This window comes from Furipterus horrens, unplaced genomic scaffold (assembly GCF_987537825.1).
Source record: "Furipterus horrens unplaced genomic scaffold, mFurHor1.1.pri manual_scaffold_1, whole genome shotgun sequence".
NCBI classification, from domain to species: Eukaryota; Metazoa; Chordata; class Mammalia; order Chiroptera; family Furipteridae; genus Furipterus; species Furipterus horrens.
Window position 1 is genome coordinate 33,583,703 of NW_028327171.1, and position 14,280 is coordinate 33,597,982.

The 14,280-nt window shown below is 42.5% G+C and overlaps 1 protein-coding gene across 1 annotated transcript; it reads left to right on the top strand.

The window, feature by feature from the left end:
- Positions 1-340: 340 nt before the first annotated feature.
- CLDN11 (claudin 11) lies at positions 341-13,982 on the top strand. The gene is made up of 3 exons (XM_090275812.1): positions 341-693; positions 3,930-4,094; positions 12,703-13,982. The coding sequence occupies exons 1-3, from the start codon at positions 468-470 to the stop codon at positions 12,933-12,935; spliced, it is 624 nt and encodes a 207-aa protein (XP_090131938.1). The 5' UTR covers positions 341-467; the 3' UTR covers positions 12,936-13,982.
- The last annotated feature ends 298 nt before the right edge of the window (positions 13,983-14,280 follow it).

The following is a 14,280-nucleotide window of genomic DNA, read 5'->3' on the forward strand; positions in this document are numbered from 1 at the left end:
TTTCTTGGACCTGGATAGAATTACAATAGTTTACTTCCCAACACTGACTGCGAGATGCTCGCGGGCCCGGGCAGTGTGATCTCCCCCCTCCTTTACCCCTGCTCCCCTCCACACCCCCACACCGGACCCCGGCCCTCGATTGGCCAGCTGGACCCAGAGCTATCTCCGATTGGCGCTCGGCGGCCGCGGCTCTGGGGTTTAAAGAAGGGGGGCGGGGGCGCGCTGCTCAGCCGCACTCTTGTCCCCGCCGTGCGCCGGTCGCAGTCCCAGCCGTGCGTTCGTCGCGCCGTCGGAGCTGGGCTTGCAGCTTCTCGTGGCCCGACGCCGCCTCAAGCATCCCGCAGCGGGCCGTCGCCAGCCAGAGGCTCGCGAGCGCGGGAGAAAGAGGATCAAGGCAGGCGCCGTCCAGCCCGGGGCACGGGCTCAACTAGTGAGGGGCGAGACGCGGGGCCGCCAAGACGGCTACCATGGTGGCCACGTGCCTGCAGGTAGTGGGCTTCGTCACGAGCTTCGTGGGTTGGATCGGCATCATTGTCACCACGTCCACCAATGACTGGGTGGTGACTTGCGGCTACACTATCCCTACGTGCCGCAAGCTGGATGAACTGGGCTCCAAGGGGCTGTGGGCCGACTGCGTCATGGCCACGGGGCTGTACCACTGCAAGCCCCTGGTGGACATCCTCATCCTGCCCGGTAAGGACCTCCGCCTTGCAAGTGGCTGCTCCCAACCCTTATCCCTGGGGCAGACAGGGAAGGGGGCACTAGACAAAACATTTTGAGGGCTTGAAGCCTGCTGGGCATATTTTTGACACCTTGAGTCCCACCTTATTGTAGAGGAATTAGGCAGCGGCGAACTGATCTTCTCTTAGCTTTCTTATCTGGAATTTGGGAAGATAGTGGTGGCCACTGGAGGAGTCACCCTGAGAACTTAATGATCTGAGACACATTGGAGGATCTCAGTCCATGTTAACTGCTGTCTCCCTCACCTGCCCCAAGCTCCCTCTGTCGATTGACCAGAAGTAGTTCATTTCCTGGCCCGGCCTGCTCTGCAGGTACCCTACTTTCCCGTTAGGTTCTTTGCTCAGAGGCTAGGAGGAGAGAGAGAAACGCTAGCATTCCAGCGAGTTTCCCTGTGCTCGTGGGACGTGGGATGGGCGACGCGTCCTGGCGAGTTAGGGCCCACCTAGCTCTGCCAGGTCGGCTCCCGCAAGCCCCACAGCCAGTCTTATTTCCCTCACCCATGCCCCTGCTGTGGGGGCGTCTGTCTGCCCTGCCCAACCTACCCGCCTCCGCATCGCTCCGGTCGCGGAAGGAAGAACGGGCGTCCCTGGAGGGCGCACCGCCAAGGGTCACCCCCTCCCGGCCAGCTGTGTCCCAGAATGGGTAAAGGAGGGAGCGACAAGCCTCTTAACTCCTCGGACGCCCGGCCAGGGGTACTATTTCCACTTGCTGCCCGGTTGAAAAAGTCTGAGCAACAGTTCTAATTCAGATTTAAACCTCCAACTAGCTGAGTGATTGATGAGGTCACGGGGAGCCCCTTAGGATTTTCTGCTCGGTATCTTTGTCCTGCCCTGCAGGTGTATCAGCCTATGTCCCGCTAGCCTTTGTGGGTCTTGTGCATTTAAAGGTATAAGGCACATCCCAATAATCATAACAAGCGAAGTAACTCGGCCAGAGCCGGCGTAGGCCGCCAGTGTGGGAAGCGGTCTCTTCGTGATGCTTTCCCTCTCAAATGAGACTTTCTGCTCCCTCTTTAGGCCTCCCCTTACGTGCCTCCTATTAGTCCTGAGGTTGGAATCAACCCACTCCCCCACTTCCTCCTTGCTGCCCTGGTATTTGGCTCTTATCCCCACCAGGGCATACTTCCACTTGATTTTTCTTCATTTCTCCAAAGTCCCCTTCTACTGCATTTGGAATTCTTGGAGCTATAGATGACCTCTTACTTTCTTTGCATCCTCTCCTGGGCCCAGCATCGCTCCTGGCACATAGCAGGTGTGCACAGTGCATACCAGTCCTGCATTCACTACCCTTTTCTCCATTTTGTACTTTTAGAATGACAGTTCTTGGAAAACCAGGCGTGGACCCAGCTTCCCTTAATGCAGGTGTTGATAGACCTTAGACTCAGATCCGTGTTGGATCTTGTGCTTACAATCTGGGTGATGAGAACAAATTATTAACCTCTATGAATTCCAGTTATCTTCTTTAAAAAATTAAAATCAAACTACCCCGCTGTCTTTCAGGGTTATTTTGGGGGTTAAAAGAGATGAGAAATGTAAAACTCTTTTGATGTAGTAAATGCTCCAAAAAAGGTAGCTATACTTTTTTTTGTTAAAAGCTAGGCAAGATCTTTGTAAGAATCTTTGAAGCATAAAATTATTCTCTGCTTCCTTTTCCTGAAATTAAGTTTACTAAGCATTCAGTACCTAGTGATTTATTTTCAAAGAACATAGACTGTCTGATAGAGGGGAGTGCATTTTAGGGAGGGCCTAGTGCTTCCTGCTCTCCCTGTCCTTTGCACTTCAGGTGGGAACAGGGACAGAACTCAGTCTCCGTGTTTTGATTTCCAGACATGGCCTTGACACCTAGCATGTGGATAGCCTGAGCCATAAATTTCTGAACCTAAGTTTCTAGTTGACTATCTCCATTGCATCAGCCATGGCTCTTCTATAAGCTGGAGGGGCACAGGACTGAGGTCAGAGGTCCTGCCCAGACTTTCTGTGGATCCTCTCTGGGGATCTTCAAGTCCATAGATACTCGATTGATTGATTACCTTTAATTCTGAAGAAGCTGGGGTGGGCAGTGGTCAGAAGAGTACCGTCATGGAGTCTGAATTCTAGCAGAGCATATCTTGCTAAGAGACAGTGTTACAGTTGCGTCTTGGTGCACAGGACAGGCTGGCCAGACTAGCTATGCTGGCATATGAGGCAGAAGTTGGAGCTAATTTTGACTTTTTCATGAACTCTGCCTCCCTGAGGCCATGCTACTAGCTCTAATTTGCTCTCAGTCAAAAAAAGTAATAAATACAACTTTTTCATTTTTTTGGAGGGGGGAGAGTGTTTTAATGAGAAACAATACATTTAAGGTTGTCAGATTCTCCCAGTATCTTATCGGACTTATTTTACACAAATATTGTGATCTGTTTCTTAATAAAGTTGTTACTTGGCATTTTATTTGACAGTATAAAGTCCTGGTAGTTTTGCTCCTCTTTTATTATTCAACTTGAGTATTCCTTCATTTATAATTGTATGTTTACATCGTCTGTTGTGGACACTGTGTTCACTCCAGGTGTCTGTCCTCTAGGAATCCCTGGGGCTAGAGGGATGCCTTTAAAGCAATGATAATGAAGCAATAACACCAATTTATCATAGCTAGCCTTTTTAGAGTACTTAGCATGTGCTAGACACTATTCTAAACACTGCATAAATTAAGTAACTTAATTGTAGTTAAATTCTGTTAGAAAGATGTAGGTACTATTATTATTTTTACTCCATAGATGAGGAAAGTGTCATGACACAACAGTTTAGTAAGTTGCCCAAGGTCACACAGGTAGAGTGTATCAACAACAGACTGGAACCAATAGCTTATCCATCACAGAAGACTTCTAGGAAGATTTGAGTTTTATTCTGCATCTTTCACAAGGTGATATAAGAATGTAATGGGACTCCTGGCCCCTTCATCCTGGAAGCCTGGAGAAGTGGTCTAAACCTGGGATCCCTGTTCAGCCTCTCTATCCCTCAATGTCCCTTTTTGTCACTGATCCACTTTAAAAGTTGAACACGTGATGTGATTATGGACAACATTTAACACCTCCTAAGTTCTGGAATGGGCAAGAAGAGGGAAGGCAGGTGGTATGGAATTCCCGTGAGGCAGGGTTCAGAATGCAAGGGGACCCTTGGACTAACCCACCCTGTCTGCTCTCTTGCTTCCAGGCTATGTGCAGGCCTGCCGAGCCCTGATGATTGCAGCCTCAGTCCTGGGCCTGCCGGCCATTCTCCTGTTGCTGACGGTTCTCCCCTGCATCCGAATGGGTCAGGAGCCTGGCGTGGCCAAGTATAGGCGGGCCCAGCTGGCTGGTGTTTTGCTCATTCTGCTGGGTAAGACAGCGTTCTAGATGGCCCCCAATCCTTGAGTAAATGTGATGAATTCCAGTTCTTGCTGTTGCTTCATCCATTTTAAGAGACACATGAAAGAAAGCCAAGAATCCTCTATGGAATAGACCCTCCCACAATGTATATCGCTTTATGTTTCATGGGCAGTTTACACAGAGGGATAAGTCGTATCTGTGCGGGGTTGGGGGAGGTCACTGAACATGAACATATGTTAAGAAAAAAAGGGCAGAGAAGGATTTTGAGGGTAGGAAATACTTAAGGGAGAGAAAGAATAGAGAAAGAGGAGGGCAATAGAAAAGTAAGATGTCAGGGTGGCAGATCATTAGGTGGAGTCAATCTTTCACTGGATAAGTATTCACTGAGCACCTGCTGAGTGTCAAGCACCACGGTAGACACTGGGGATGTTGGGGAAACTGTCAGTTTCTGCTTTGAATGTACTTGGACATCCTGATAGTGTGTGGTATATGCTCATCTTAAAAACCTGCACACACTGTGCATACACATGGGACCTAAACTAGAACGGAGGAGTTTCCCAGAGCAGTGATGAGTTTTGAAAGTTGGAAAGAAGGTGGTCAGGGCATGGATTGGAGGGAGGGACGGCCCTGGCCCAGGAAATGGTATGTACTTGTTCAGTTTTTCTGATTACTCCCGCACACAGAGGGCTTGATTTAACCACCTTGGGAGGGTCTTTCTAGCTCCATGCTCTTCAGTGATTTTATTTCTCTATTTTTTTCTTGAATGCCAGTTCCACTAACACATTCTACATCCTAACAGAAGACATGAATTTAAGGACTCTTGTTGTGAAGTGCACCAACACATCAGTGAGGAGAAACTGGTGTGGGTTAGATATAAAGTCACGTTCTCCTGAGACAAGGAAATCCCATCCCCAGACTGGTATCAGACCATGTGGTTGAAGGGTGAGAGTAAGAGATCAGGTTTCTGTGTGGGTCATTGCCACTTAGTGAAGGTCACCCACAGTGACACTAGTGAAGTGAGGGGACAGGAGAGGTAGGTGCACAATTTCACAAGATAGCTAAGGAATAGAGGTTTTGGGAGTCTTGTGAGGCAACAGAATTCTGAGGAGGGGCCTGGGTGTGTGAGTGTGTGTGTGTGTGTGTGTGTGTGTGTGTATGTATTAACAGACGTGAGAAGACCAGAATACCACTGTAATTTCCAGAGGAGAATCTGGACATGGCATTTTGGTTCCAGCCACAAAGAATGTGTGTGGGAGTGCCACATCCAACACACAGTCACAGCATCACGTGCCCCATGTAACTCATGGGAGTACTTTTTGACAGTCAGCTCTTTGGCTCCGAATTCCCTTTCCAGTAGGTAGACCAGAAAAAGCTGTACAAGTAAACTGGTTTGTAGAATCCAGAAGACACCCATCTCATCCTAGACATTTGCCTGTGTCTGTGACTTTTCTCACATTCTCATGGAAGCCTCAGAAGGCTCTCTCTTCAGCTATGAGGATGCAAACCCAAAGATGTGTCTGCTGTGTTAGGGGTTCATGTTGAAAGCTCCTGGCCTTCCATATGAGCATCACAGAATACCCCAAAGTAAGAGAATACATTAAAAAACCCATAAGACCAAACTCAAACCCTATGGAAAATAAAGACATAAAAGCAAAGCACATGTAGACACATTGGTATTTTAAAACCCCCTAAGAGCAACTGAATTGCCCAGTTGAATAAGAAGGGTTATTTGAAAAAAATAGCAACCAGTTGTTTGAAACATGCCTAGATGAATTAAATAAAGTTTTCTTTGCCTTTTTCAGATGGGTTGGTGGATGTAGGCAGAATCATAGGAAGGACAGTGAGGTGAGCCTAGGCATCAGTCTGTTTGCTGCCTGGAGTGAACTGATGGAAGGGGTGATGGAGCGGGTGTTGAGGGATCTGAACTCCAGGGAGGCTGCACCTTTCTGGCCAGTCTCTGTTCGGACTGGAGGGAGGGTACCACTCCTTGCCCTCTGGTAGCCTGGCATTTCCAGTGTTACCTGCTTCCTCTCTGATTGCCCCTGTCTGGATTGATTTCTCAGGAGGTAGCCACTTGCCTTTGGGTTGGATGTTATTTTGACTGGAACAAGCTAGCTCTGGAAATGTAAAGCTCATTGTCTCAAGTGTGGCACCTGCTGGTCTCCTCCAGGCCTTCTCTCCACGGAGCCCAAATGCCTTGTTTTCCCTGCTGGCAGAGGCTGGGAGGAGCAAGAGGGAGTGAAGGGTCCCTTTGTGTTGCTCTGGACTGGCTTCTGTCGCTTTCCCTCTTCGGGAGAGGCCAGTGCGGGGCTCGTGCTGGGTTCTCGGGGTCACTGGTGGTGCCCTAGCTGAGGTGTGGTCGATGACTGAAGGCGACCAGGCAGCATGGGGGTTTGAGAGTCTAGGAACTGGAAACAGTGTCAGAGTTAATCTTGGTATGGGAACTGTAAGCGCTGCTAATTAAAATCAGTTCTTTCTGACTCTGAAAATCTTTTATTTTTCCAGAGGCTTAAAACTATGATGTCTGTTGTACAACAGCTTTATTTCTCAGCAGTCTAAACTGAAGGGTGTGAGGATTTGGTTCCTGCTATGGGCAAGGCATGGGGGCCTGAGACTGCTGGCTTCTAAAGCCAGATGAGTAGCTTAGGGAGCAGCAGGCCCCTCTGATCAGAATGGTTCTCAGGCGAATCTAATCTGTGGTTTTTCACAAGCCCCTGCTGAGGCAGGAGGTGCCTATGCTTTGTCTTATCATTTGGAGTCAGACCAGCTGTACTGAGTCTCGGATTTACCACTTTCCAGCTGTGTGAACTGGGGCAGTTAACTTAATGTCTCTGAGCCTTTATATAAAATGGGAACAGCAATGCCTTCTTCTGAAATTGGTAATGGTAGTGAAATGACTTAAGTCCTTTCATAGAGTGTTGGCACATAGTACATGCTCATTATCATTGTTCTGGCTGGTTAGAAGAACTAGAGAGCTAACCCATGGGGCCATTGGGTAGTCTTTCAATCATGTCTAATTTCTACAGGGTACAACTCTCCACGCGTGGATCTGGTAAAGAGAGACCATGATCTGTTCCTAAAAACACTAGGTCGCAACCTGTTCTAATGGAAGTAGTTCCTTTGTTTACTTTGTAGAAACCAGAGTGTAGGGATCAATAGTTGGAATTTTTTTGCTTATTCCATTATAAAAACCCACATTAAGCTATCCATCTGAAAATGCTCAAGCTTAGTTTTGATTCAGTCTAATGCTTATCTCACTATAAGTTAGAAAGTACTCGATTCGGGTGTTTCTTAAAGAGATGGGGTAGGAATGGAGAGAAAACAAATATTTTTTCCTTCTTAATGGAATCTTTTCATCTTCTTCCCTCCTTTTAAAAATATGGTCCCAGGAATCCTATTTGTATTGGAGAAAGGTTGTTTTAACTTGGAACTTACCGGTTAATAATGAAATTGTAGTAAAATAAATGGTATGTGCTAATGTGGGACAAATTGAGCTCGTCATGCATAACAGAATCAGATATCTTACTGCAATGGGAATTCTTGGGTGTTGCTCTTAGTTGTGTGGTCTTAAGAGAACTGTTAGAAAAAGTCTTCCTTCAAACTCATTAGCTTTATAGAAACAAGTCCCTAATCTAAATGAAATTTCATATGGGAATTTTAGTATGGATGTGTCTTAAAGTGACATTATCAGTAAAATTGGAGGAGTTAACTGCTTTATAAGGTCTCTCCTGCCTCTAAATCCTGTGAAAAATCACACATTGTGGTTTTTAAAAAAATTAACAAATAACCACGAGACTGGCTTTTAAAAAATAGTTATAGAAAAAATGATAATAATGTGTGGAATAGATATAAAGAGGAAAAATGCTGAAAGTGGGCCAGGAAAATAATGTACTCAAATATTCCATTGACTTGATGATTGTTTTAAAAATTAGATATTCATAAAAGTCTGTGTAAGAGGAATGTGTTCTTTGGCAGCTACGCTTTCTTAAGTCAAATGTAGAGAATGATAAAAAAAAAAACAAAATTTTATAGTTTCAAATTATAAGGAAACATCAACTACATATAACTCTGACCAACAGCTTGTTAGAAATGCTATTAGTTGCTGCCTTAACTGGCTTCTTTGTGGAAAGCTGACACTGAATGCCATAATGATCATAGGTAATAATAGTATCGATTGTAGAAGACAATGCTCAATACATTGTAAAATGTTACATGGAGGGGGATATTAAAAAGCTTTTATGATGGAAAATTTCAAACATACCCAAGGTAGAAAGAGTAGTTTGTAAACCCCCATGAACCCAAACTCATTCTTAATAATGATCAAATCATGGCCAGCCTGCTTCATCTATGTACTTCTTCTTTTCCTCCAGTCCCCAGATTTTTTCGACGCAAATATCAGCAATATTAAGGAAAATTTTTTCCAGTTATTACGAATATAAGTCAGATTGATTTAAGTGATTTTAGTGAAAATATTGCTTTGTGTTAGAAATGATCCTTTTGAAAGTCCTTTCAGTGCTTCATACTAAAAGTGACAAAACCTGAGAAAGAGATGCTCATGGAGGAGGGCAGAAATATCAGGGTCTGGTCTTCTGTCTTTCTGGTTGTCTTTCTTTCTAAGTTATTACCTCCTAACACACCTGTTCCAATTTTATTTAACTCCATCACATTTACTTGTCAACTAATTCCTAAATGGATTAAAAACTACACTTACATTTCATTGCCCTAAAATTGCCTTTCCAGATATTTTCTGTGTTTGGCTACATCAAGATCATTGCTAACTTTTAATAAAGGTGTAATCTGTCAATTAAAGAACACATTGTGTCACATTATTTGAAACTTATTAAGAGAGGCAAACATTTTTATTTCATGAAGAGCAAGGAATTATACCTGTAGAGGACCAAGTCCAGATGAATCTATACATAGTGAAGTTTTCTTCTCCCTTCTCTCCTTCTTTTGTTTTTGAAGCTAAGTGTCCCCAATTTTCACTTTGCACTCTCCTCATAAATGGCAGGTTGTATCCCCTTGTGCAGTCAACTATTGCATTTTTCTGAAGTTAGTAAAGAGAAACAGACTGAAAAATTAGTGTTAGAACTCCCCTGTTCTGTTTTTAGATACTTAACTTAAAAACGAGTTCTGCTGACACAAAGGAAAAACGATGAAAATTCCCTTTGTCTTTCTTCAGTTTCCTTTACCTTATACGTAACTGTGACTTTTAAAGAAGAACATTAAAATTTTTTTTCTTAAGTAATAAAGGACCATTACAAGCTGCCTGTCCGTGTGTGTGTGTGTGTGTGTGTGTGTGTGTTCAAGTAGAAATAAATCTAGCAGGTCTTATATGTCTTTAACAAAGCTAAAAATTATTGCCAGTTGTATTAGTTCACAGCTTTTAGTTGAAGTAATGATTTGACTTGGATTTTTAACTTTATCGATTAAAACATATCCCCTCATATCCCCTTTTCCCTTCAAACCACTGCTGAAATTGAATAAGTTCTCCTTTTTTAGTTTGTAAACATCCTTCATTGTGAGTTCAATAGAAGGTCACCATTTCCAGTGAACCTCTCATTTCCTTTCATGTTGTGTGGCAGTCTGTCATCTTTTAGTGGTTTTGATGTGGTTCATCTTTTGAGAGCCACAGGAATTCTACCCAGAGTTCATATATCTACTAGGAAATAAAGAGCCTGCTGGTGCTCATTTGCCTTGTTTTGCCTGGATTATAAAAGATGGCAAACTTTAATGAGGTAAATCATGAGCTTGTAACTTTGTGTGTTGAAGTCACACAGTAAGGTATAATGATTTTGGAAGTCAGTTTTTGTGTGTACAAAGTGGAAAGTAGAGTTAAGACTACCTCTCATTCATCTGTCTGTCTGTCCATTCATTTACCCATTCATTCATCCAGTCCTGTGGGTTCTTTATTCAAATATTTAGATATTTATCTGATTTTTTTTCCTTTTTCGGATGAGTTATGTTGGAATAAAATATAACCAAATCTCTGAAACACTCAAAGTCAAGATCAATGATTATTTTTGGAATACTTATTGAAACTCATTCTTTCCCTATATGAAAATAACCTTGTTTTATTAGTTTGCTTAGGAAAAGGGGAAGAATTAAATTAAATTAGAGGTAATTTCTCATCTAACTCTATAAAATCTAAACCAAGTTTGAAATGTAAGTGATGTTTACATGAACTGTGGGCAATGCTTATGTGTGTGGTATGTTTAAATATAAACAATAAAACTATATAAAACTTAATTTACCCATAAGTCATTTGGAAACCAGTTGACTATTTATAGGAAATATTGATTGGATTGACCCAAATCAGTTGTTTGGAAATCAAATTGTTTCTTCCTGTGGAATTCAGCTTTACACTCCCCACATTTTTTCGCTAATCAAGCTTGAGTATTTGGAAGCCCCTGTGTTGCTGTTCTTGTCCATTGCAGATAAATTCTCACTTTTGGGGTCTAGGGGTTTGTAGCTGAATTGTGTAGTGATACAAAGACTCAAGAGCAGTTCCCTTTGGCTGAAACACTCTGGAAGAGGATTCTGCCCCTTGTCCTGATAAAGAAAAAGGCATTTCTCTGTGCCTCCCTGAGAGTATGACTATGCCAATAGCCAAGCAGTTCTCCGGGAGTGTCAGACCTGGAATCTGTGGCCAGAGGAAGAGAAAGAAAAAAGTGTTTCTTGTATCTCAGGTGTTTAAAGCCCTGGGCTGGAAAGGGAAGATTTGATTAGTACTGGTCTTCTTGAGAACATTCTATTCATGGTATCTTATAAAAATATTACAAAAGCATGATTGTGCTTACTCTTCAGGAAAAATTCATCCATTAATATATGGATAGATTTTAGCTTCTTAGATAGTCTATATAAACTCCTTAAAATATGTGAATAGTTCACAATTAATGGAGTGAATTTAGGCTGTTAGAGAGCCAATTTTAGCAATTCAAAGCCAAATCTACTTTCTCCCTCTGACTTCTACTTGGGATTTATACTTTTAAAGGAAAGAAATCACATCTATGTAGGTGTATCTAAACCCAGCTGTTGTGGTGGACTTAATCTGTAACAAAAACCTGTGTCACAAGCTACACCAAAGGAAATGAGATAGTTTAAAAGGTCTTTGAAAATGGGTAAGACTTGAAACTTTTCTTTCGTTTAGAATTAATGTATGAGGCTGTTACAGTTGAGTGCCTATGTTAAAGAAATATTGTATTTCTTCTCTGTGGGTATGGAGGTAAGTTAGGAAACCACCCAGTATGCATAAAAATCAGAAGAGGATTGCTGAGTTGAAAGTGACAAGGGTACCTACCCCAGGTAGCAAACACTGCAATGCCTGTCTTGAATTTATTGAAGGCTTTATGGCTAACCACTGGAAACATCATCATCGTCACCATTATTATTTTCATCTGTTAACTTTAACATGCCATCGTAACTTAAAGCTTTAACTAAGATTTCTGTCCTGCTTGTAGTTGTGAGAAACATAGATGATAACAAAAGAAATTATGGAGTTATTTTGTCTAGAGCTGTATAGTAGCCGCTAGCTGCATGTGGTCATTTTAGTTTAAATAAATCAAAATTCAGAATTGGGTTTTTCAGTCTCCCCAGCTTCGTGAAAAACATTCAATAGCCCACATAGCTGTGGCTATCTTATCTGACAGCGCTGGTCTACAAGTTTTAAAAAAATGTCTTTGTAGGCTCTCACCTACCCTTGTTTTGCTACTTCGTTTAGGAGGAGGGAAGAAACTAAATGATATAGAGGTGATTTCTATCTTATTAAAATCTAAACCAAATCTGAAAGTTAGACTGGTTGGTGTAAGACCATAAATGACCATAAATTTATACCATTATGATCCATCACAACAACTATCATTACCATAACATTCTTCAGTGGGTAAACTCTTTTGCTCCAAAGACTATTGCTTGTGTGTTGAGATTTTTGTGATTGTGAACAGCATAACACAAACTCAGACTCTTAGTTGATACTCCACTGATGCCTAGCAATAATTCATCACAGTAAGAGAATTTTCATAGCTTTCTAAAGTCTTTGTAGTGTGAATTGACTAAATTGAAAAAATAGAGTGGAAACTTGAGGTGGGCACTGTCATGTTTCTCATTTCTGAATAGCTCAGGTCATTCAGTCACTCCAGTGATGTACATTGACCACATACTATATATGCTTCATAGTGAGCTAAATTCTGACGTTGTAAAGATAAGACACGGTCCCTGCTGTCTAGGAACTCAGAACCTGGAATAGGAAATAGACATGTAAAGAGATCATTATAATATAATTAGGTATGTGTAATAATAGAATGATAACTAGAGATATATAAAGTCAAGATATCTATATAAGCAAATACAAATACAGCTTTTTAGATTTGTGGTTTATTACTAGGTTTTTATATTGAAGTTCTTTGTTTCTCACCTGTTGAAAGCACCTTTTGATCTGCTTGTTCTATAGATGCGAACCTTTAGGTTCAGATTGTGGAGAGGGCAGAGCTGTGTGAATCGAGTATTCTGGAGTTGGCTGGAAGCCAGAGGCGTGTGTCTGTGGCGTGAAGGGTGGGCTGCCCACTGTGCTAGGTGTGTGATGGATGTGCCCAGTCACAGCCTTCTCCATGTCTCCCCAGCTCTCTGCGCCATTGTCGCCACCATCTGGTTCCCTGTGTGCGCCCACCGTGAGACCACCATCGTGAGCTTTGGCTACTCCCTGTACGCGGGCTGGATCGGAGCCGTGCTGTGCCTTGTGGGTGGCTGTGTCATCATCTGCTGTGCTGGAGATGCCCAGGCGTTTGGAGAAAATCGTTTCTACTACACTTCGGGCTCCAGCTCCCCTACTCATGCCAAGAGTGCTCATGTATAAGAGAGCTGCCAGCCTGCCACGGAGGTGCTGTGGATGCTGAGCCTGTGGCTCTAGGTTTGCTGCCATAGTTGGGAGAAACCCCCTCCTCTGTCAGGCTCCAAAGCCAAAGGTCTAGAAAAGCATCGTGTTTGGCATTTTGTAGTCTTAATACCCTGCCCCTACCCCCAATCCCATTTTGTTGCCTCAAAATAAATCTTTAGCTCAGATAACGCCCATATGTTTTTTATCATGGTTTTGCCCACTATTAGCTCTTGGGCATTCTTTTGTTGTCCATAAAAGTTATACATTTATATTTTCTCTCTCTCTCTTTAAATTTTAAATATCTTGCAAACATTGCTGAGTTGGGTGTGGGGAGAGAAATAAAAGACACTTTTCAAACTGTTGTTACAGATGACAATGGGAGCCTCATAAAGATGCCTCTCTGTTCCCTCCCTCCTCTTCAGCTCCGAGGTCATTTAGTTATAAGCTAGAAAAAGATAGAACTGGGGACACGGGGTGGGGGAGGGAGGGGAGTTGTGGAACTTTCCTTCCTTGGGAAAGTTTCCCTTTTGTAAGTTGAGGGCATGGGGGTGGGAATTTTTTTTTTTTTTTTTAGTTTGTGATTTTACATTTATCTGTACATACTTTTTCAAGATTGATCATTTTTATAACCATGGTTTTCCTGAAATTCTCAATGTAGTATGAAGGAAATAAACCAAATAGACTTTCATTATATGATAAATAATAGCACAAGTGAGTATAACTTTAACTGGCATTCCATAAAATGTTTTTGACTTCTAGTTTGTGTGATGTAGTTTTTAATTCTACACATGCATAGGCTTCAACGTCACACTTTTTAAAAGCTATTTTTTCCCTTTCTCTGTTTCTATTCTGTTAGCCTTCTTGATGTGATTATTGTTTAACATAAATTGTACTGTGGAATTTGGCTTTACGGGTGTAAACACTGATGGTGAATCAGTGTCTGAGACCCCAAACTCTCCAAACATTGATGGTGCATTTGTTCCTTGAGTGAAATCTGTGCAATAAAATAAGAGATTGTCTGCAAAACTGGCCTTTAATATTCTGTTGTATCCAGAGTTATCACATATTAATTTTAAGCAATTTCATTAGTCTCTAGTAATTTATAGGGACCCTGATCAATGATGCCAGGACAGGTCATTCTGCAATGCCCTGAATAATTAAAAAGTTATATTTTATTCACTATATCAGGGTGGTAATGTGTGGTCATAAAAGTATAACCAAGATGCTCTCCAGGTTTCTTAAGTGGAGTGACATTAGTGGCATCTTTAAATCACATAAATGGGCAAAAGCCAGAAGCCAACTGTCAAGCATTACGCAGTTAAAC

Coding starts and splice junctions, on each gene's coding strand:
- CLDN11 (XM_090275812.1), top strand. CDS start 468: ATGGTGGCCACGTGCCTGCAGGTAGTGGGCTTCGTCACGAGCTTCGTG. Junction 694..3,929: donor GGACATCCTCATCCTGCCCG/GTAAGGACCTCC, acceptor TCTTGCTTCCAG/GCTATGTGCAGGCCTGCCGA. Junction 4,095..12,702: donor TGTTTTGCTCATTCTGCTGG/GTAAGACAGCGT, acceptor ATGTCTCCCCAG/CTCTCTGCGCCATTGTCGCC.